Source organism: Salvelinus alpinus, chromosome 31, assembly GCF_045679555.1.
Source record: "Salvelinus alpinus chromosome 31, SLU_Salpinus.1, whole genome shotgun sequence".
In the NCBI taxonomy this organism is placed as follows: Eukaryota; Metazoa; Chordata; class Actinopteri; order Salmoniformes; family Salmonidae; genus Salvelinus; species Salvelinus alpinus.
The window spans coordinates 737,724-761,209 of NC_092116.1; the positions used below are offsets into that span (position 1 = coordinate 737,724).

Genomic DNA, 23,486 nt, shown 5'->3' on the forward strand with positions numbered 1-23,486 from the left:
CGTACTTTTTAATTTGCGATTTGTTTTACCCACATCATTTTTACCACAAGGACAAGTTATAAGATAAATAACTGCCTTAGTGGAGCATGTCATAACACCTTTGATTGGGATCTGTTTCCCTGTTTGGGGGTGTTTGAAGGATCTACATTTGTAAGTGCCTTTGCATTGAGTGCAGCCATTGCACTTGTAGTTTCCATCCGGTAGAGGCGCAAATAGACGTTGTGCAGGGATATTTTGGAGTGGTAAGTGTTTACCAATTGATCTCTGAGATTTAATACGACCAAAGGAGGGTCCGAAAAAACATTACCGGTACTGTCATCGGATCTTAGAATGTGCCAATGTTTGTGAACGATACCCTTAATTTGTTCAGAGCACTTTGAATAGCGGGTAGTTAGAACGCAAGAATGATTATTTTTGCGAGACTGTCCTTGAAAGAGATCATGTCTCGATTAGTTAAATTTTTTCTCAATGACAGTATTAATCTGACCGTTAATCTGACCCATCCTTGAATTTTCTTTGCTTCTCAGCCATATTTCTGTCTAATCTGATTGATTTTTGAAAATTCTTTTGACTCGACAGATTTGGCTGTAGTGACAACTATCCGCCCTCAACAAACTGTTACGATCAGTAGGTTTCCTGTAAAGATCAGTGTGTAGAACATTATCCTCACACAAAATCAGAAGATCAAGGTAGCTGATTTGACGTGTGTGAGATTGCATAGTAAATCTTAGGTGCTCAAAACAAGAATTAAGAAAAGCATGGAATGCCTGGAGCTGTTTTGCATCACCCCTCCATAGAACAAAAATATCATACATTTACCATTTCCAAATAATTATGTTAGGCAAGATTTTTTTTTTGAGAGGCTTGAAAATGGACTGTTTCTCCATGTAACCCACATACAAATTAGCATAGTTAGGAGCCATAGGGGATCCCATAGCAGTACCCTTTGTCTGAATAAAGAAATCATTTAAAAACATAAAGTAGTTTGGTGTTCGTACTATTTCAGCCAATGTTATAATAATTGCACTGGAAGGTAGTTCATTAGGGTCACATTGCAGAAGAAAATGTTCCATGGCTTCAATATCGCCCTCAGGTGGAATATTCGTGTATAACGACTCAACATCAAAAGTAACTATTTTTATTAATCTATTTATTATTATATATATTTTTTTAAAGTAACTAACAAAGTTTTATCAGGGAGAGGATCAAGAGATTCAATAATAGAGATCAGTCTGCTGGTGTCCTTTACAAAGGAGGGGAGCGGTTCTGCGAGTGGTCTAATAAAGAAGTCAACAAAAGCCGATAAAGGGTACGTTACTGCATCAATTCCCGCTACAATAGGGCGCCCTGGAGGTTTTGTAACATTTTCGGGTGTTGAATAGCCAAAAAGTTGTGCTCCTTTTTGGTGATTTGACCAGAACTTAAATACCCATCTAGGACAGTGAATAATAGATAGTGTTCTGAAATTGGGAAGCGGGCTCAATTCTGAGTCTCTTGTAAAAGGTCTTGTCAAGCAGTTGTCTATGACACTAATTTAAATAAACTGTCCTATCCATGAGTACAACCGAACCCCCTTATCAGCAGGGCGGGTAAGGACTGGCGTATCGGATTGTAAATCAAGCAAAGCTTGTTTTTCATCCCTAGGTAAATTATGGAAAAATATGTGCTCCTGGTATCTGTGACCATCAGACGCATATCTGTATTCCCAGTCATTCCCAAATCTATAGATTAGGCCCTAATTTATTTATTTCAATTGACTGATTTCCTTATATGATCTGTAACTCAGTAAAATCTTTGAAATTGTTGCGTTTATATTTTGGTTCAGTGTAGCTGTGGTCATCTGACTAGAATCAACAAGGGCTTTCTACAACAATAGCAATATTAGCGCAGCTAGCTAACATTGACTAGACCATAAAGCAACATTCAGGGACATGCATTGCCAAACAACACTACTGTCACCTTCTGGTTTGGAGTATTTAAACAAAGCTATGTGGCTGACGAGTTTGAGGTCTTTGCTGTGTGAACACAAACATTTAATAATCCTACTGGTGTGTCTGAGCTATTAGCTATAACATTGTAAGAGCCTCTATGTACACTGAGTGTACAAAACATTAAGGACAAAAGCTCTTTCCATGACATAGACTGACCAGGTGAATCCAGGTTAAAGCTATGATCCCTTATTGATGTCACCTGTTAATAAATACATTTCAATCAGTGTAGATGAAGGGGAGGAGACAGGTTAAAGAAGGATTTTTAAGCCTTGAGGTAATTGAGACATGGATTGTGTATGTGTGCCATTCATATGGTGAATGGGCAAGACAAAAGATTGAAGTGTCTTTGAACAGGATATGGTAGAAGGTGCCAGGCGCACCGGTTTGTGTCAAGACCTGCAACACTGCTGGGGTTTTCACGCTAAACAATTTCCTGTGTGTATCAACAATGCTCCACCACCCAAAGGACATCTAGCCAACTTTACACAACTGTGGGAAGCATTGGAGTGAATTGAGGCTGTTCTGAGGGCAAAACGGGGAAGGGGGCTGCTCAATATTAGGAAGATGTCCTTAATGTTTTGTACACTCAGTGTATATTGAGATCCCTGAAACCACAGAATAACTATCAAATGAAAAATGTATATCCCCTCAATTCTGTTAGATTGAACATGTAGCTACTGGATATGTACAGTTGAAGTCAGAAGTTTACATACACCTTAGCCAAATACATTTAAATGTAGTTTTTCACAATTCCTGACATTTATTCCTAGTAAAAATTGTCTTAGGTCAGTTAGGATCACCACTTTATTTTAAGAATGTGAAATGTCAGAATAATAGTAGAAAGAATGATTTATTTCAGCTTTTATTTCTTTCATCACATTCCCAGTGAGTCAGAAGTTTACATACATTCAATTAGTATTTGGTAGCATTGCCTTTAAATTGTTTCCCTTGGGTGAAGTTGGGTGAATTTTGGCTCAGGCCTCCTTGCTCGCACATGCTTTTTCAGTTCTCCCCACACATTTTCTATAGGATTGAGGTCAGGGCTTTGTGATGGCCACTCCAATACCTTGACTTTTTTGTCCTTAGGCCATTTGCCACAACTTTGGAAGTATGCTTGGTGTCATTGTCCATTTGGAAGACCCATTTGTGACCAAGCTTTAACTTCCTGACTGATGTTTTGAGATGTTGCTTCAATATATCCACATAATTTCTCCCTCATGATGCCATCTATTTTGTGAAGTGCAGTCCCTCCTGCAGCAAAGCACCCCCACAACATGATGCTGTCACACCCCTGCTTCACAGTTGGGATGGTGTTCTTCGGCTTGCAAGCCTCCCCCTTTTTCCTCCAAACATAACGATGGTCATTATGGCCAAACAGTTATATTTTTGTTTCATCAGACCAGAGGACATTTCTCCAAAAAGTACAATCTTTGTCCCCATGTGCAGTTGCAAACTGTGGTCTGGCTTTTTTATGGCGGTTTTTGAGCGGTGGCTTCTTCCTTGCTGAGCGGCCTTTCAGGTTATGTCAATATAGGACTCGTTTTACTGTGGATATAGATACTTTTGTACTGCTTTCCTCCAGCATCTTCACAAGGTCCTTTACTGTTGTTCTGGGATTGATTTGCTCATTTCTATGAGACAGAACATGTCTCCTTCCTGAGCAGTATGACGGCTGTGTGGTCCCATGCGGATTATACTTGCGTTCTATTGTTTGTACAGATGAACGTGGTACCTTCAGGCATTTGGAAATTGCTCCCAAGGATGAACCAGACTTGTGGAACTTGTGGAGGTCTACAATTTTTTTCTGAGGTCTTTTGATTTAACCATGATGTCAAACAAAAAGTCACTGAGTTTGAAGGTAGGCCTTGAAATACATACCTCCAATTGACTCAAATGATGTCAATTCGCCAATCAGAAGCTTCTAAAGCCATGACATCATTTTCTGGAATTTTCCAAGCTGTTTAAAGGCACAGTCAACTTAGTGTATGTAAACTTCTGACCCACTGGATTTGTGATACAGTAAATTATAAGTGAAATAATATGTCTGTGAACAATTGTTGGAAAAATTACTTGTGTCATGCAAAGTAGATGTCTTCACCAACTTGCCAAATCTAGTAAAAGAAAAAAAAGCAATTTGTGGAGTGGTTAAAAAACGAGTTTTAATGACTACAACCTAAGTGTATGTACATTTCTGACTTCAAATGTTTCTCGAGTAGGAAATTGTTATTCATTCAAAGTAGGTATAAGGATTCAATTGTTTTTGTTGTTGTTGTCATGAAGTCCTTGCTCCTTTGTTTTGCATTTATGCAGAGATGTCTTGGTCTGAGAGAGAATTTGCTATCCTTGTCTATGCTGTGTGTGTGATGCTAAACCTTCAAAATGTTTTGTTATTCATGCTCCTTTGCTTTTCTATGTCTTTGTTGCCTTACCCTTGTCTTTTGCTGTAACGTTGTAGAACTTGGGACTTATGGAAAACTAAAATATTATCACACAATGACCGAGGAAGGTAAGCCTTTTCAATAGATTATTTGAGTCACTTTTCTCATTTGTTTTATTTTTCTCTACATTTTGGTCACTTTGCCTCATGCTTCATTATTTTGTGCTTGTAATGTATGTTTTTCTTGGTTTGATCACCTCTCTACGAGATTTCACTAACATAAGTGCATATATTGTTGCCCTTTGTAACTTTCTATTTTTGCCATTTACATTTTTGTTATTTGTGCTCAGAGGTGTTTTACATTTGTTGTATGTTTTAGTGTTTCTTGATTGATCGTATTTGTTATTATTAATGTTGATTTATACTAAATGTCACCTTGAAACACACCATACAGGAATGAAGGAACTATACTTGGGATCCTCAGATCTTTTATTTATTTTACTCTGGAAATTATATTTTTAATTTGTGAAGCTGAAGTTAATATGTGCAGTGTCGACCATACAGTTCTCAAAATGATTTTTGACCTATTCTTTTCAGATCTTCTCAGGGTTTTTCCTGATGGGTCTAAATTTGACTATAATTTAGCAGGGAGAGGGACCATGCTAAGTTATTTTCCCAACATCGATCTGCTAGTGAGTGGATATGCACTGGTATCTGACTCTTTTCCATGCAAACAGACACACATAGACACACACGCATGCACAAACATACACACAGACTCCCCCAAAAAACATTGAGCATCGCATCAGTCCTGTCCCTCTCATCTTGGAGAAACAGATCGGCCATGCGTCAGCACACTCTCGGAAGCCCCACAATCGACAGTGAGAGCAGAACTGCGTATGCACGTACGATTTACGTCACCAATTTTGGTATTGTGGAGTGACTCATCCACCCAGGAATTGCATAACAGTATCAGAAAACAGAGTAGCAACAGAGCGATAATGTAATAATGATAATTGGGAAATGGCTGTCTTTGATTAAATTTGGTAATGAACTTTGAAGATAGATATTTTGTATTGTGTGACTTACACCAGTCCCAATGACAGAAAAAGGCTCATGCTGTGTAAAGGCTTGGAAATACAAAGAAATATTTTTGAAATGACAGTGATTTAGTAAACAATGTATGGCATAGGGAAATCACTGTGAATACATCGCATATTTAAAAAATGTGTCAGTGCTAGACCGGCTTAAAAATGGATTGACCGAGACCTTGCGGGTTGAACTGTACCATTATACCTTTACCCAGAAGATGAAGGGCACTCTCCACATTAAGGACAAATACTGTACTCCTGCTTCAGATACAGCATTATACCTCTCCATCCATGTCTGAAGAATTTGCTGGAAGCTCTGATCACACACAGCATGCAGGCGACCTCAGTGCCGATCTCCCAAGGTGAGTCGGGCTAAAGGCTGTAGACGCGGAGAGCCAGTGATCCATATCAGTGTGTCAGAATGTATTAACAAGTGTGTGCAAGGGCGTTGATTGCTACAGACAGCGGATAGAGAAAGCGAGGGGGGGGACTCTGTTGTGCTGGGTTGGTGTTGGGGAGTTAATGATTTTGCTGGAAGGTCACAGATGGTGACATGGTTGGGTGGACTACATGTCGATGACTCACCACAGCAGCCCTGATGAAGTAGCCAACCTTACTTTATTCAGCCAAAAACTCATTAAGCTTTCATATAGATTGAAGTGCACTCGACTGATTGAAAGTATGCACAACATATGTGCACAGACTTGCATGCTCATGGATGCAGCATGCCGTAAACAAGCGCACATGTATGCAGCATGCCCATATCTGCATACACAACAACTTCAGTAAGACGTGATGTATTTCAGACCCTTGACTTGTAAGCCTTTACACTGAGTGTACAAAACATTAGTAACACCTTCCTAATTTTGCCTGCAGAACAGCCTCAATTCGTCGGGGCATGGACCACAAGGTGTCAAGCTTTTCACAGGGATGCTGGCCCAAGTTGACTCCAATGCTTCCCACAGTTGTGTCAAGTTGGATGTCCTTTGGGTGGTGGACCATTCTTGATACACACGAGAAACTGTTGAGAGTGAAAACCCCAGCAGCGTTGCAGTTCTTGACACAGTCAAACCGATGCGCCTGGCACCTACTACCATAACCCGTTCAAAGGCACTTAAATATGTTGTCGTGACCATTCACCCTCTGAATGGCACACGTACACAATCCATGTCTCAATTGTCTCAAGGTTTAAAAATCCTTCTTTAACCTGTCTCCTCCCCTTCATCTACACTGATTGAAGTGGATTTAACAGGTGACATCAATAAGGGATCATAGCTTTCACTTGGATTCAGGTGGTCAGTCTATGTCATGGAAAAGTGTTCCTAATGTTTTAATAATTATATATATTTTTTTAACTAAAAATGAAATAACTAGTGCCAACTTTGCACCAGGCAAAAGTTTAGTAAATTAGGCTACATGAGTTCCATATATGATCATTATGAACCTCTTGTCACTGCTGAGGAGTATTTCTGTCTGTAATAAAGTCCTTTTGTGGGGAAAACTAATTCTGATTGGCTGGGCCTGGTTCCCCAGTGGGTCGGCCTATGCCCTTCCAGGTCCACCCATGGCTGCACCCCTGCCCAGTCATGTGAAATCCATAGATTAGGGCCTAATGAATTAATTTCAAATGACTGATTTCCTTATATGAACTGTAACTCAGTAAAATCTTTGAAATTGTGCATGTTGCATTTATATGTTTGTTCGGTATAGATTTTCCAATATGATCTGATCTATTTTCTTCTTATTTTGACCTCTATGTTAAATGTTTAATGTTTAATTATTGCCATTGTGATCTTTTTTTACAAATATATTTTGGTACATCAAATGTGAATATGGTGAGAAGAGGTTCATAATGATCATATATGGACCTCATGCCAAATTTACTAGACATTTGCCCGGTGCAAGTTTGCCACTAGTTCTTTTTTTTCTTTTTTTTCTTTCTTTTTATTATATTACCCCTTTTTCTCCCCAATTTCGTGGTATCCAGTTGGTAGTAGTTACTGTCTTGTCTCATCGCTGCAACTCCCGTACGGACTCGGGAGAGGCGAAAGTCGAGAGTCATGCGTCCTCCGAAACACAACCCAACCAAGCCGCACTGCTTCTTGACACAACGCACATCCAACCCGGAAGCCAGCCGCACCAATGTGTCGGAGGAAACACCGTACACCTAGCGACCTGGTCAGTGTGCACTGCACCCGGCCCGCCACAGGAGTCGATAGTGCGCGATGAGACAAGGATATCCCTGCCGGCCAAACCCTTCAAAACCCGGACGACGCTAGGCCAATTATGCGTCACCCCATGAGCCTCCCGGCTGCGGCAGAGCCTGGGCTCGAACCCAGAATCTCTGGTGGCACTGCAGTGCCTTAGACCACTTATTTTCTATTTTATTATCTCTGCAAACCAGAAGGAAAATCTTGCGCTAGCTAATCAAATAAGTTCTGGGGGGAGATGTATGAGAAAATATTCTAGAACGAGGAGTAGAAGCATGGTGGTAGCTCCAGCCCCCCCTCACTCTTCATGTGTCAGTCAAGTCTATGGGTCAAATGTCCCCTCCCGCCTCGAAAGATGCTCACACCTGCTAAATCATGAAAAAACAGTATTACCGCAACAACTGTTGCTCGTTAGTCGTCGCATCCCACAGTCTTCTGACAGACGTACGATACCATTTATGTTATGTTGTCTGTCCACGAGAGATGAGTAAAAAATGTATAATCTGAAATGGACATTATTGAGAAAATATCTTAATCAGTCTCTTAAATGTCATGTTACTTTTGTGTTCTATCTTTTAAACTACACGCTATGCCTCGAGAAAATAAAAGTGTACAAATTGTTCCGCAACTAGTATAAAGGCTTAGTAGACCTGGCAGTAGATTGGGTGTGACCGATTATGCTTCATAAAGTGTTCTCTCCAACTGGCTGGCATCTTGGACATTGCTGGCTCATCAGTACATGATATGATATTGACTTCAAACTGTCATTTGAATACTGATGTGAAAAATGCATGTGTTCTTTTCCTTTGAACTAAGAGAAGTCTGGAACCATTTAAAGGCAGAGGAGACCTGAGTCCAGGCAATGGAAATTTGAAGGTGACATGTTCATTTAAACACAGTCCCCTAGTTAACTCCCCAATGGTTGTGTTGCAGGGAAATTCAGAGAGAAGGCATCCATCCTTCACAAGATTGCCAAAAAGAAATGCCAAGTAGAGGACAGCGAGAAAGCCAACGGAGTAGCCAGCCGGTCAGGTGAGTGGCCTCTGTACACTGGGGGTGGATTGTAACGAAGACGCAGAACTTTACACGGAGCACCCCGTTACCGCTGTTTTTCTTAAAATGAAATATGCTTGATTGCTACAAAAAACCCAAAGAAATACATTTCTAACAGCTGATTTTATGTTGATACCAGACACCTTTAGCTTTCTTAGTCTTGGTTCTCTTTTCCCGCCCTAATGAAATAATGACCTATCAGGAGCATCGGAAACCGTAAGGCTGATGAATGTAGAATACTTATCATAAGAATATAGGAATAGTAGGCCTATACTTTATGCAAATGTTTTATCTTAAATGGTTAAATCATATATGGGTATCACTAAAATGTTCATTTGATAACAATTATAGATTAGCCGATATAACTCATCGTGATTGACTTGGTTTAGTTGTCTATTTCAAATATGATGCAGCGATATATCCCCCGCAGTCTTGATAAGAAATTAATATACTTTTTAAAGACAAATTGTAATTAATGGATTACATAATTTGGAAACGAAGAGGCTGCACCAACATGAGTTTTCCATTCATACAACAGATAGGATAAATTGACACAGTAGATTTGCCGTGGTAAATGAGGAAAAAGCTTTATTTCAGTTTAGTTCAGTTTATTTTCAAATAGATAAATCACCCTTAGTCTGTAAAAAAAAAAGGATTAATAATCCCCACCAGAGGGCAAAACGGCGTTGAACATTTTGGCCAGCAATCAGGACAAAAAAGATAACCTTGACATCCGCTTTATGGAGTAGTAAATCATGGCTAATGATGGTTGCAATTGAGATTAGCTGTGAGGGTGATTTTAGCGTGTATTTTCCTTGTGTTGGTACGTTGGCCAATGTTCATTGCAATTGACCCTGGGGGTCTAGTGTAGTCTCATGTGTTAACACAATTGTAATCCGTGAATGGCTGCTGATATGATATGGCTGCTGATATGATGGCGCCGGGAGAGATGGCTGCTAACAGGCTCCTAACCAATGGTGTTATTGTGTGTGTTTTTTCGCATTATTTTGTATATAATGTTTCTGCCACCGTCTCTTATGATCGAAAAGAGCTTCTGGATATCAGGACAGCGATTACTCACCTCGTACTGGACAAAGATTTTTTCTTTAACGAGTCGGAATTACTTCAAACATGCGACAAGGCCCAAATCACCGTCATTCGCATGAAGAAGAGATGGAGACATCGAGGACGTAGGTCGGGGTGCTTTATAAGGATCCAACGCCGAGTGAGTAATCCCCCGCTACCATCAGTCCTATTAGACAACGTGCAATCATTGGATAACAAAATAGATGAGCGCCAATCAAGACTATCCGACCAAAGGGACATTAAAACTGTAATGTTTCTCCGAGTCATGGCTGAACGACGACATGGATAACATACAGCTGGCTGGGTTTTCGTTCCATCGGCAAGATAGAACAGCTGCCTCCTGTAAGACAAGGGGTGGCGGTCTGTGTCTATTTGTATATAACACCTGGTGCACGAAATCCAATTTTAAGGAAGTCTCTAGGTTTTGCTCGCCTGAGGTAGAGTATCTCATGATAAGCTGTAGACCACACTATTTACCAAGAGAGTTTTCATCTATATTTTTCATAGATGTCTATTCACCACCCCAAACCAATGCTGGCACAAAGACGGCACTCAACGAGCTGTATAAAGCAAACTGGAAAATGCTCATCCAGAGGCGGCACTCCTAGTGGTCGGGGACTTTAATACAGGGAAACTTAAATCCGTTTTACCTCATTTCTACCAGCATATTAAATGTGCAACCAGAGAAAAAACGAATCTCGAGACCACCTTTACTCCACACACAGAGACGGGTACAAAGCTCTTCCACGCCCTCCATTTGGCAAACCTGACCATAACTCAATCCTCCTGATTGCTGCTTACAAGCAAAAACTAAAGCAGGAAGAACCAGTGACTCGCTCAGTAATGAAGTGGTCAGATGACACAGATGCTAAGTTACAGGACTTTTTTGCTAGCACAGACTGGAATATGTTCCGTGATTCTTCCGATGCCATTGAGGAGTAGTCACTGGCTTCATTAATAAGTGCATCGATGACGTTGTCCCCACAGTGACCGTACGTACATACCCCAACCAGAAGCCATGGATTACAGGCAACATCCACACTGAGCTAAAGGGTAGAGCTGCGGCTTTCAAGGAGCAGGACTCTAACCCGGACGCTTATAAGAAATATATATGCCCTCCGATGACGAACCATCAAACAGGTGAAGAGTCAATACAGAACTAAGATTGAATCGTGCTACACCGGCTCCGATGCTTGTCAGATGTGGCAGAGCTTGCAAACAATTACGGACTACAAAGGGAAGCACAGCCGTGAGCTGCCCAGTGACACAAGCCTACCAGATGAGCTAAATAACTTTTATGCTCGCTTTGAGGGAAGCAACACTGAGGCATGCATGAGAGCATCAGCTGTTTCAGACGATTGTCACGCCCTGGCCTTAGTATTCTTTGTTTTATTTATTATTTTAGTTAGGTCAGGGTGTGACATGGGGAATGTTTGGGTTTTGTCTCGTTTTGGGTGGTTATATGGTAAAGGGGGTGTTGGGTTTAGTGTATGGGTTTGTGTTGAGTGAATGTTTCTAGGTATGTCTATGGTTGCCTGAGTGGTTCTCAATCAGAGACAGATGTCTTTCATTTGTCTCTGATTGGGAGCCATATTTAAGGCAGCCATGGGCATCATGCGTTTGTGGGTAATTGTCTATGTGTAGTGTTTGTGTCAGCACTATTTGTCATTATAGCTTCACGGTCGTCAGTTTGTTATTTTGTTAGTTTGTGTATAGTGTTCGTTTCGTGTTTTCTCTCTTCTAAATAAAAGAAGATGTATTTTTCACACGCTGCGCCTTGGTCCAATCTACGATTGTGTGATCACGCTCTCCGTAGCCGTTGTGAGTAAGACCTTTAAACAGGTCAACATTCACAAGGCCGCAGAGCCAGACAGATTACCAGGATGTGTACTCCGAGCATGCACTGCCCAACTTGCAAGTGTCTTCACTGACATTTTCAACCTGTCCCTGACCAGGTCTGTAATACCAACATGTTTCAAGCAGACCACCATAGTCCCTGTGCCTACGAACACCAAGGTAACCTGCCTAAATGACTACCGACCCATAGCACTCACGTTTGTAGCCATAAAGTGTTTTGAAAGGCTGGTCATGGCTCACATCAACACCATTATCCCAGAAACCCTAGACCCACTCCAATTTGCATACCGCACCAATAGATCCACAGATGATGCAATCTCTATTGCACTCCACACTGCCCTTTCACATCTGGACAAAAGGAACACCTACATGAGAATGATTTTCATTGACTACAGCTCAGCTTTCAACACCATAGTGCCCTCAAAGCTCATCACTAAGCCAAGAACCCTGGAGCTGAACACCTCCCTCTGCAACTGGATCCTGGACTTCCTGACGGCCCGCACCCAGGTGGTAAGGGTATGTAACAACACATCTGCCACGCTGATCCTCAATACGGTGGCCCCTCAGGGGTGCGTGCTCAGTTCCCTCCTGTACTCCCTGTTCACCCATAACTGCATGGCCAAGCACGACTCCAACACCATCATTAAGTTTGCAGACAACACAACAGTGGTAGGCCTGATCACCGACAACGATGAGACAGCCTTTAGGGAGGAGGTCAGAGACCTGGCAGTGTGGTGCCAGGATAACAACCTCTCCCTCCACGTGATCAAGACAAAGAAAATATTGTGGACTACAGAAAAAGGAGGACCGAGCACACCCCCATTCTCATCGATGGGACTGTAGTGGAGCAGGTTGAGAGCTTCAAGTTCCTTGGTGTCCACATCACCAACAAACTATCATAGTCCAAACACACCAAGACAGTCGTGAGTCATGAGTCCTCAGATCCTCAAAAAGTTCTACAGCTGCACCATCGAGAGCATCCTGACTGGTTGCATCACCGACTGGTATTTCAACTGCTCGGCCTCCAACCGCAAGGCACTACAGAGGGTTGAGCGTACCGCCCAGTACATCATTGGGGGCATGCTTCCTGCCATCCAGGACCTCTATACCAGGCGGTGTCAGAAGAAGACACAACAAATTGCCAAGACTCCAGCCACCCTAGTCATAGACTGTTCTCTCTGCTGTCGCACGGTAAGCGGTACCGGAGCGCCAAGTCTTGGTCCAAAAGGATTTTTAACAGCTTCTACCCCCAAGCCAAAAGACTCCTGAACAGCTAATCAAATGGCTACTAGGACTGTTTGCATTGTCCCCACGCCACCCCCATTGTTACGCTGCTGCTGCTACTCTCTGTTTATTATCCATACATAGTCACTCTACCTACAGTACATGTACATATTAACTCAATTACCTCGACTAACCGGTTGCACATTGACTCTGTACCGGTACCCCCTGTATATAGCCTCACTACTGTTATTTTATTGTTGCTCCTTAATTATTCTATATGTTTAAATTTTATCTTATTTTTGCATTATTATTTTTTTACTTCAGTTTATTTTAGTAAATCGTTTCTTAACACTTTTTTTCTTAAAACTAAGTTGTTGGTTAAGGGCTTGTTTCACTGTTTCACAAGCATTTCACTGTAAGGTCTATATACCTGTTGTATTCGGCGCATATGACTAATAAAATTTGATTTCATTTTAGATTTTCTAATGTGATTTGAATGCTATCAGAAACACAAACAAGTTCAAGAGTGATCTATTTTTCTTTTATTTATTTCTCTTGCACACACACTTTCACAAATATTTGTATGTTTGGCAGGTGGCTAAACAAACCGTCCACTAAACAAGAAAAATAACATTTTCCCTTCAATGCTCTTTGTTTGAAAACCAGTTGAAAAAATCTGCAATCTGATGAAAAATGCAGTTCAATAATCTCCAATAACTGCACAGACAGAGATGGTCACTATTTGGCCATGTTACAAAGTACAGTTCCAAACAATCTGCAATCTGATTATACTCATTACGTCATTACTCCTGTCCTTATTACTGTAGCATGCCCATCTAGTGATTATTACACTGTCGAACGAGAACCAGTTGTAACTTGATACATCAAATCTCAATAGACCAACAGGCTCTGACTCAAAGAATGTGGTGGACAAATGCCCCATTTCTTACCTTAACCAGTAGTAACTGCCAACTTCATTTTAATTGATCTTACAATTTTCAAACGCCTGAAACAGCTTTTTCCTGCAATCTAGAGCCATAATCATTATTCTTAATTCTCTGTATTTTCTGTATATCTAAGCATACTCCTTAAGCTGTCTGTATCCTCCTGACTGGTGGTTAGGTTTAGGGCTGAATATAGTTCTCTGCAAAATTCTGGATTAAAGATTTAAAGGAATGTGAGTCTTATTCAGCACATTTAGTAATTGTGTGCTTTTCTAAAGTTGACGAACCTTGCCAGCAGGCGTGCCAGCTAAAATAGTTAGACAAGCTAGCTACTCGAACTTGATTGATAGCCTGAAATGGCTTCTTGGTAGCTAGTTATGAGGTTTTGGAGATTGGCTAGCTAAAGCCAACTTCATAAAGATACTAGGTGGCTAGTAGTATTACAGAGAAACACCAACACATTTAAAAACAACTATAAACAAAATGCTCTTCCAGGCTCTCTCTATCTTGAGTCATACACACCACATCTTGTCTATAGAATGCTAGCTTTTAGGTTTTTATCACCATGACAAATCAATTGTCAGCTTCAAGCTATCTCTAGTAGAACCCATGTCCTCAACACCCAGACTAGCTGCAGGGTGCTAGAGTGGAGACCATACAACACAACATTAGCAGGACAGAAATATCTTACTGTTCGTTAAGTAAATAACTGTTACATATCCAACAAATAAGGTGAATACATAATTTTTCCCTCACCATAGGACGCCAATTCTAGATTTAATTTTGGATTGGAGATGCTTAATGTGAGTCTGGAAGGAGAGTTTACAGTCTAACCAGACACCAAGGTGATTTGTTCAATTGAGACGCTCCCAAGTGCAATTAATGCAGGTTTTCATTTCAAAGATCTCTGACACAATGGTCAAAAAGATACTCAGGGGGGCCATAGAAAGAGCTTTCATTGGTACAAAATCAAAGAGGGAAATGGATATTTATTACCGAGACAAAATTATGCTAACAGCGCAACATTAACATATTAGCATCTAAACCAAACCCAAAGGCATGACCAGTTTTGATAGCTGCTGGCTTTGATGCTTGGTTCTATTGTTGTTAGATTAGAGCTAATAGTCCATGGTGCTGATTCAATGGGTTTTAGCTTCAAAAATATTGTACTGTAGACCAAAAAACATTCTGATTAATATACAAATGTGTAGTTCCATGTCTTATTTACTCAGATTTTTATATGCCACATATTATATCAAATCTACATATCAAATGTATAATGGATGTGATTATTTTCTATGGTTTAGTTAATAGTGTATAGGATACCTTCCAAAAGGACCAGGGAAGTCATTTGTTAGACGATGAGTATCAGATCACAGTATCTCCCTGACAATCTCCTGCTGTGTCACAAACACACTTGGATTAAACCAATTTCCATGGCAATTATGTTATAATCATCCAATTACTTGGCTTTCGGCATTTTGTATTTTAATCAAGAGCATAAGTGAATCTGGCTCTAAATGAAAAGGATACATATTAGCCCTCATACAAGATAGGGGAGCTGCACTGCAGGAACACACTCACACAGACACTCTAAATCCAACATCTCCTGCTTTGCATTTTTGGTGCTGCTAGCAGTACTAATGGGGGCAGATTGTATCGGTCAACTGTGCACTGAAAAGCACAAAAACATCCCCAAAACAATATATACAGCCATTGTATATATTGACCATGGGTTGGATGTCCTAAAGCAGTATTCTTCAATCCTTGTCTTGATAAACGATGTACACCTGCAGAAGCTCTACTGCTTTTTTATTGTTGTTTTTTAAACTTTTTTTTCATGGAAACAATTTGTATGGGGGACAAATGGCTGTACAGTTTGTTTGTTTGTTTTCTCATGGCAGCAATACGTTTGTGTGGATAAGTGTGTACGGTTTTTATTTTATAAGGGAAATCATCCTCAAAACCATGCAACATCTACCCCGAATGTAAAGCAAACACTGCCTGTGTTTGTAAGGATACCGTAGATAGTTTGAATGATGGTTGTGCAATTATATCTAGTCATTTCTTATTAGTTAATCTCTTGATTAATCATTATAGTTTTGCTGATATTACTCTGTATTTAATTAACATACCGCTCTGGTCTTACATGATCAGTGTATTGGGTTTTTGTCTACCAATATACCACAATTAAATGAATTGCTCTCTATGTTTTCTCTTTTATAATATGCAGATAAGAATCTTCCAAACAGCTCGAATGTCGAGGTGGAAGTCACACCACCAATGAATGGCACTGCTGGACAAGAAGGTGAAGCTGCGGTAAGAAACCCATTTTATGGGCACAAACACATACACACACACACAAACCAACATAAACCCAACAGCAAACAGTGGGCACACATACAGTTGAAGTCAGAAGTTTACATACACTTAGGTTGGAGTCATTAAAACTCGTTTTACAACCACTCCGCAAATTTCTTGTTAACAAATTATGGTTTTGGCAAGTCGGTTAGAGCATCTACTTGGTGCAAGTAATTTTTCCAACAATTGTTTACAGACAGATTATTTCACTTATAATTCACTGTATCACAATTCCAGTGGAAGGAGATGCCTTCTGTCTCCTAGAGATGAACGTACTTTGGTGCGAAAAGCGCAAATCAATCCCAGAACACCAGCAAAGGACCTTGTGAAGATGCTTGAGAAAACAGGTACAAAAGTATCGATATACACAGTAAAACGAGTCCTATATCAACAGAACCTGAAAGGCCGCTCAGCAAGGAAGAAGCCACTGCTCCAAAACCGGCATAAAAAAGCTAGACTACGGTTTGCAACTGCACATGGGGACAAAGATTGTACTTTTTGGAGAAATGTCCTCTGGTCTGATGAAACAAAAATAGAATTGTTTGGCCATAATGACCATCGTTATGTTTGGAGGAAAAAGGGGGATGCTTGCAAGCTGAAGAACACCATCCCAACCGTGAAGCACGGGGGTGGCGGCATCATGTTGTGGGGGTGCTTTGCTGCAGGAGGGACTGGTGTACTTCACAAAATAGATGGCATCATGAGGCAGAACAATTATGTGGATGTATTGAAGCAACATTTCAAGACATCAGTCAGGAACTTAAAGCTTGGTCTCAAATGGGTCTTCAAAATGGACAACGACACCAAGCATACTTCCAAAGTTGTGGCAAAATGGCTTAAGGACAACAAAGTCAAGGTATTGGAATGGCCATCACAAAGCCCTGACCTCAAGCCCTGACCTATAGAAAATGTGTGGGCAGAACTGAAAAAGCGTGTGCAAGCAAAGACGCCTACAAACCTGACTCAGTTACACCAGCTCTGTCAGGAGGAATGGGCCAAAATTCACCCAACTTATTGTGGGAAGCTTGTGGAAGGCTACCTGAAACGTTTTACCCAAGATAAACTATTTAAAGGCAATGCTACCAAGTACTAATTGAGTGTATGTAATCTTCTGACCCACTGGGAATGTGATGAAAGAAATAAAAGCTGAAATAAATCACTCTCTCTAATATTATTCTGACATTTCACATTCTTAAAATTAAGTGGTGATCTTAACTGACCTAAAACAGGGATTTTTTTACTGGGATTAAATGTCAGGAATTGTTAAAAAGTGAGTTTAAATGTAGTTGGCTAAGGTGTATGTGATCTTCCGACTTCAACTGTACTAAGCATACAACTCCATACCTCCCTGCCAGCCTCTTGTGCACATAGTTACTAAGGTACTAGTCTGATGCAGTAGAACCTCAAAGATACGAACCATAGAGTTACGGAATGACCAACCTGCACATATTTTAAATGCAAAAAAACTGAATTACTGTGGGTTACATACAAACGTAAATGTGGCTTTAATATGCTTAGAACACCTCAGACATTTTAAAGTACTGTATGCAGATGCATGGTTAGGAAATATGTGAATACACAATTTATATTATAGACACAAAATGTGTATTATAGATGCGAACGATAGTCGTTAAATACTTAAAGTGAGTTTTCCCCTCGTAAGGTTTCCCTCAATACTTCATATTACGGAACGAAATTTGGCACACCGGTTGAGAACTTAGTTCCCTAAATGGTCAGCAGATGACACCGCGAACTGCTTGCTAGTTTTCTTGCTGGAATGGTGGATAGAAATGTATCATTCTCCGGTAGGGATTCTCTAAGAAGACATTTAAGAAATTCTACTAAATTGTAAACAGTTACACTTGAATGATAGACAAAGATTACATATCAAAAGTGCTTTCTGTTTGAGTATTCGAAAAGGTGTTGTTTTCTCTGCCATCTTTTACTGCAAATCATGAAGGAAAAATAACTAATTACACAGGGGCTTACAGGCTAATGTTTCATTTTTGTTGAAGGAGAAAAAGAAAAATATAGACAGAATTAGGATTACAGATCATCCATATCATTTAAAGTTAGAATGCAGCATGTATTGATTGGATATCTATTCAACCTATATTAGGGGCTGTGACGAATCGAAGCTACCTCGTTCTCCTGTCATTACTAGCTACTTGGCACAGTTGCCTGGCAACCAGTAGCTAGCTAGCGGCAAAAGTTATTAGCTAGTTAGCTAGATAACACGCATCTTAAACCAGATAGCCGGCATGCTTTAAAATTGTATATGTTTCTGCCTACAATGTAGCTAGGTAACATTAGCTAACTAACTATTAGCTATGCAGGCTGCCGAGTAAATAACGTCCCGTCCGAGTGACCAACGACAAGTATAACGTTAGCAATAACATTACCTAGGATACGAAGAAGAAAGAAAACGCTGAAGCTATGGCACAAGTTAGGTAACTAGCTAACTCCATTTATCCAAGGTTGAAACCCAACATACATTCAGTTATTATCTCAGCCATATTCAAAATGGAGGCTGATGAAATAGAAATCGCAGCCCAACCTGTCTATTGTAGCTAGCTACATTAGCTAGCCAATGTAATCAAATCAATGCTTGTCTAAAGTTACTTAGCTAGCTACAATAGCATAATGTGGCATTGAATCCTCCGACAGTTTGAGCAAACACACATAGTAGAATGTTAAAGGTACGTCCATATTCCCTTGATCGTTTGTATTAGATTCTCCTGGCCATATCTCCAATATTATTTGGACAGTTTCATCACAAAATCGCACATAGGAAGGTGTCCAGCAATATCCGAGATGGCTGTGGACTTTTGTTGCATCTAACAGTAAGGTCCTTAGCCTGATATATCCTCCGTTTTCTGCCTGGCAATTGTGTAATTCAAATAACGTATTGAAATGCAAGAGGCATGTGATGACCAGTTACATTAAGTATAACAATATCAAAACATGACAATCTTTCATTCAAGTCTTTATTACAACATTCTTGTAATGGAGTCATCAGCACAATCCATATTAACCTAGCTACTGGACCTTCTTAATTACTTACATAGAGCACAATAAGAGTAAGAAACAAAAAAATTATTCACTTTATTTGAAATTATGATGTAATGTAAATTAATCAAACATTGAAGGACTTTGTGAAATGTGTAAGCTGCAAGCTGTCTGTGTTGTCATCCTTCTCAGTCCCCTAGTGCAGTGGGGCAATTCACAATCACCAGAGAGGGCTATAATAGAGAGAGGTTACAAAAGAGAGGGGTCGCCTTGAACTAGGTGGAGCTTCAGATCTCCTGCAGAACCCTCTTTTAGGTTATCGCGCAAACTCCAGTTGTAACTAACCTGATTCAGCTTAACAACCAGGGCCCGGTTTCCCGATAGCGATGGAACTTAGGCTTACGAGTGCTTTAACAATGCATCTTTCCTACAACGGACGAAGATGTAACATGCATTTCCCAAAACATTGCAAAGAGAGAACTGATAGGATCTTTAAAAAAAGGCACCACTGCTCTCGGAACAGCTTATCCTAATATTATCTTAATATTAGAATTATTACACAATACTGACGACGGATCAACTCCTAGAAAGACATGACTGCAAATATTGAGGCGGCTTGTTCTAATGCTTACCTATAATAATACACTAACTCAAGATTTGGTACATCATTGTGCACATGTTTTTACACATTAAATATACTGAGGCAAAAAGTACAGACAGTAGCCTACAATTAGCAACAACGTTTAATGAACATTTTAGTTTATTTCAATATTATTGAATTATATAGGCCTGTAGCCTATACTGTAAGCTATTTATCTTTTAATGCACTCATCTCTGTTTTCATTTGAAGCATATTTTTATCCTTTCCTTGTTTGTAACAATTGTAAAGACATTGGCCACTTAGTTTTTGTAATCTACTTTGTGAAGTTATCGGTGGTCACAGAGAGACATAAACATCTTGATTCTATTTTTAGTGGAGGTCTTCCGTGTATAAAGTGATGGGGTAAGGGAAAAAAACGCATCTAACGATGCACTTACTGTAGCTGTTCTACGAGTGGTCTGAGACAGTCGGTAAATAACGAACGTTTTCAAATGGAACTTTAGTAACAATGTTTTTGGGAAACACCTCAGATTTAACGATGCTGCTAAGAAGGTTCTAACAAAGAATTTAGATGCTTTGGGGAAACCGGGCCCAGCTAATTATTAGAATCAGGAGCACTAGATCAAGGTCGGAGCTTAAACCTACAAGACACTAGCTCTCCAGGAACAGGGTTGCATCAAATACAAGTAATGCTGAATGACTGTTGATGGAATCTGGATCTGGTCATCCTCATTGTTGTAGGTAGACTGTCACCATGATGACCTGAAAACTATGAATAATTTCACAATTAGTCTAACTTTAGTAACACTCAAACGTTTAAAAAAGAAAGATGTATGCTATCATATCTAACATATCTGCTTGTGGTAAGCAAAGAATGCAACAGACATTCATTGTAGTATGGTCAATGTGTTCAGAGTGGGATCATGTCTACATAGGGTGGTGGGATGCAAATAGTCGAGAACATGTGTAAATTTGGGTCTGTGCATTTTCAGACAAAGTGTGTGTGTGTGTGTGTACCTGGCTGGAGGTGAGGACTCTGACCTTGACAGAAATCTGTGGTCACTCTCACTGACTCACTTGTGACTTGTCTCTGACAATGTAGCTACATCAAGCGATTATTATTAACCACACATTTAACTAACTACAGATTTTCACATAGCAAGCTAGCTCGGTTTAATTTACAGTTGCAGAACTCAGGAGGGCGAGAATCCATTGATTGATGTTGGACGAGGCTTTACTTTTCACGGGTAAGTTACCTAATGAGCTAATTAGCTAGCAAGCTAGATTATTTCCCAATCATAATTTAGGTCACGCAGGATATTAACTCTGATTTAGTAATCTTCAGATCCACAGGCGGTAAGACTATAAACCCTGTTCTTCAAACAATGATTTCGACAGATAATTTAAATAGATAGTCTGGAGCGTTAGTTAAAAAAAAAATGTTTCATTCACTTAGTACTGATTGAACATTTATTTCTCTTGCTTGGTTAAAATACAATATTCTAAAACAGTTGATTTGTTGAAAACAGACTCATATAATCACATAGCGAATCTAGTTAGCAAACATGTCATTTTACTTTGACTATGGCACACAATTTAGGCAGGCAGAGAGGAGGTTTGATTTATCTGGCCAGCCATGTCATCGGGCGAAAAGCAGGGGGAAGGAAGGAAAAGCGTTGTTATCAAAAGCAATCACTTGTTCATGTGAAAACACAGCATTTATTTGTCACATGCGCCGAATACAACCTTACAGTGAAATGCTTACTTACAAGCCCTTAACCAACAATGCAGTTTTAAGAAAATACAAAAAAAAGTAAGAGATAAGAATAACAAATAATTAAAGAGCATTAAAGAGGAATGCAAATAGTCTGGGTAGCCATTTGATTAGATGTTCAGGAGTCTTATGGCTTGGGGATAGAAGTTATTTAGGAGACTCTTGGACCTGGACTTGGCGCTCCGGTACCGCTTGCCGTGTGGTAGCAGAGAGAACAGTCTATGACTAGGGTGGCTGGAGTCTTTGACAAGTCTCTGACACCGCCTGGTATAGAAGTCCTGGATGGCAGGAAGCTTGGCCCCGGTGATGTACTGGGCCGTACGCACTACCATCTGTAGTGCCTTGCGGTCGGAGGCTGAGCAGTTGCCATACAGTGATACAACCCGTCAGGATGCTCTCAATGGTGCAGCTGTAAAAACTTTTGAGGATCTGAGGACCCATGCCAAATCTTTTCAGTCTCCTGAGGGGGAATAGGTTTTGTCGTGCCCTCTTCACGACTGTCTTGGTGTGCTTGGACCATGTTAGTTTGTTGGTGATGTGGACACCAAGGAACTTGAAGATCTCAACCTGCTCCACTACAGCCCCGTCGATGAAAATGGGGGTGTGCTCGGTCCACCTTTTCCTGTAGTCCACAATCATCTCCTTTGTCTTGATCACGTTGAGAGAGAGGTTGTTGTCCTTGCACCACACGTTCAGGTCTCTAACCTCCTCCTTATAGGCTGGTCTCATCGTTGTCGGTGATCAGGCCTGCCACTGTTGTGTCATCAGCAATCCTAATGATGGTGTTGGAGTCGTACCCGGCCATGCAGTCATGAGTGAACAGGGAGTACAGGAGGGGGCTGAGCACGCACCCCGAGTTGAGGATCAGCATTGTGGATGTGTTGTTACCTACCTTTACCACCTGGGAGCGGCCCGTCAGGAAGTCCAGGATCCAGTTGCAGAGGGAGGTGATTAGTCCCAGGGTCCTTAGCTTAGTGATAAGCTTTGAGGGCACTATGGTGTTGAAAGCTGAGCTGTAGTCAATGAAAAGCATTCTCACATAGGTTTTCCTTTTTGTCCAGGTGTGACAGGGCAGTGTGGAGTGCAATAGAGATTGAATCATCTGTGGATCTGTTGGTGCGGTATGCAAATTGGAGTGGGTCTAGGGTTTCTGTGATAATGGTGTTGATGTGAGCCATGACAGACGTGAGTGCTATGGGTCGGTAGTCATTTAGGCAGTTTCTATACGTGCTTAATTACGTAACTTTTGTTTTGAGCCAACTTGGCTGAACTTTCAGCAATTTAAATGAACCCCCTCAATGATTCTGTTGTTTTACCTGGATGCACCGAGTGCAGAACCCCCTGACTACTTTTTTTCTTGTGGGGGGCGACTTCAGATTTTCTGTGAACACACAGAAAAGTAACTTGACACTGTGTTATCCAGTCAGCACAAAATTGGATTATAATTATGACAAGAAGGCAGGAGAGGGAGCGTATGCCGGGGCTGGAATGTATTCTACACGTTTGAAACAGCGAGGCTGTCAGTCGAGTCTGGTCAGTTGTCTGACGCTAGCATGCATTTGCACACTTGCCCCGTTGAGGATACATGTGGTTCACAACTAGCTTTCCATTTCTTAACAAAGCAATTGACCTAGCTAGTTAACGTTAACTGTCTATCATAGCAGCCAAGGATGTTCACTAGCTTATTTGTGCATACTTCTTTTTGCTCCGATTACACGCAAGTCTAGATCAGCAGTTTCCACATGATGACTTCAGCATTATACGAAAAACCTTACTTGGCAAAATATACCAAGCTAGCTTTCCTTGCTTGTTGGTTAGATACCTACCCAATGTTAGCACTCATCTGACTTGTATAACATTACGTTAGCTAACTAGCTTGGTAACTATAGTAGCTAATCAAAACAAAAT

At 40.5% G+C, this 23,486-nt stretch overlaps 1 protein-coding gene across 4 annotated transcripts in view; it reads left to right on the forward strand.

Moving 5' to 3' along the window:
- Positions 1 to 23,486, forward strand: part of LOC139561834 (sodium/potassium/calcium exchanger 2-like) — a 158,722-nt gene that overhangs the window by 99,034 nt on the left and 36,202 nt on the right. For 2 of the 4 annotated variants that reach the window (XM_071379136.1, XM_071379135.1), the window contains 3 exons: positions 4,447 to 4,497; positions 8,603 to 8,701; positions 16,067 to 16,152. In XM_071379136.1, coding sequence (XP_071235237.1) covers positions 4,447 to 4,497; positions 8,603 to 8,701; positions 16,067 to 16,152 — 236 coding nt within the window. The remainder of the gene's footprint in view (positions 1 to 4,446; positions 4,498 to 8,602; positions 8,702 to 16,066; positions 16,153 to 23,486) is intronic. The other 2 variants (XM_071379138.1, XM_071379137.1) reach the window with 1 other exon arrangement.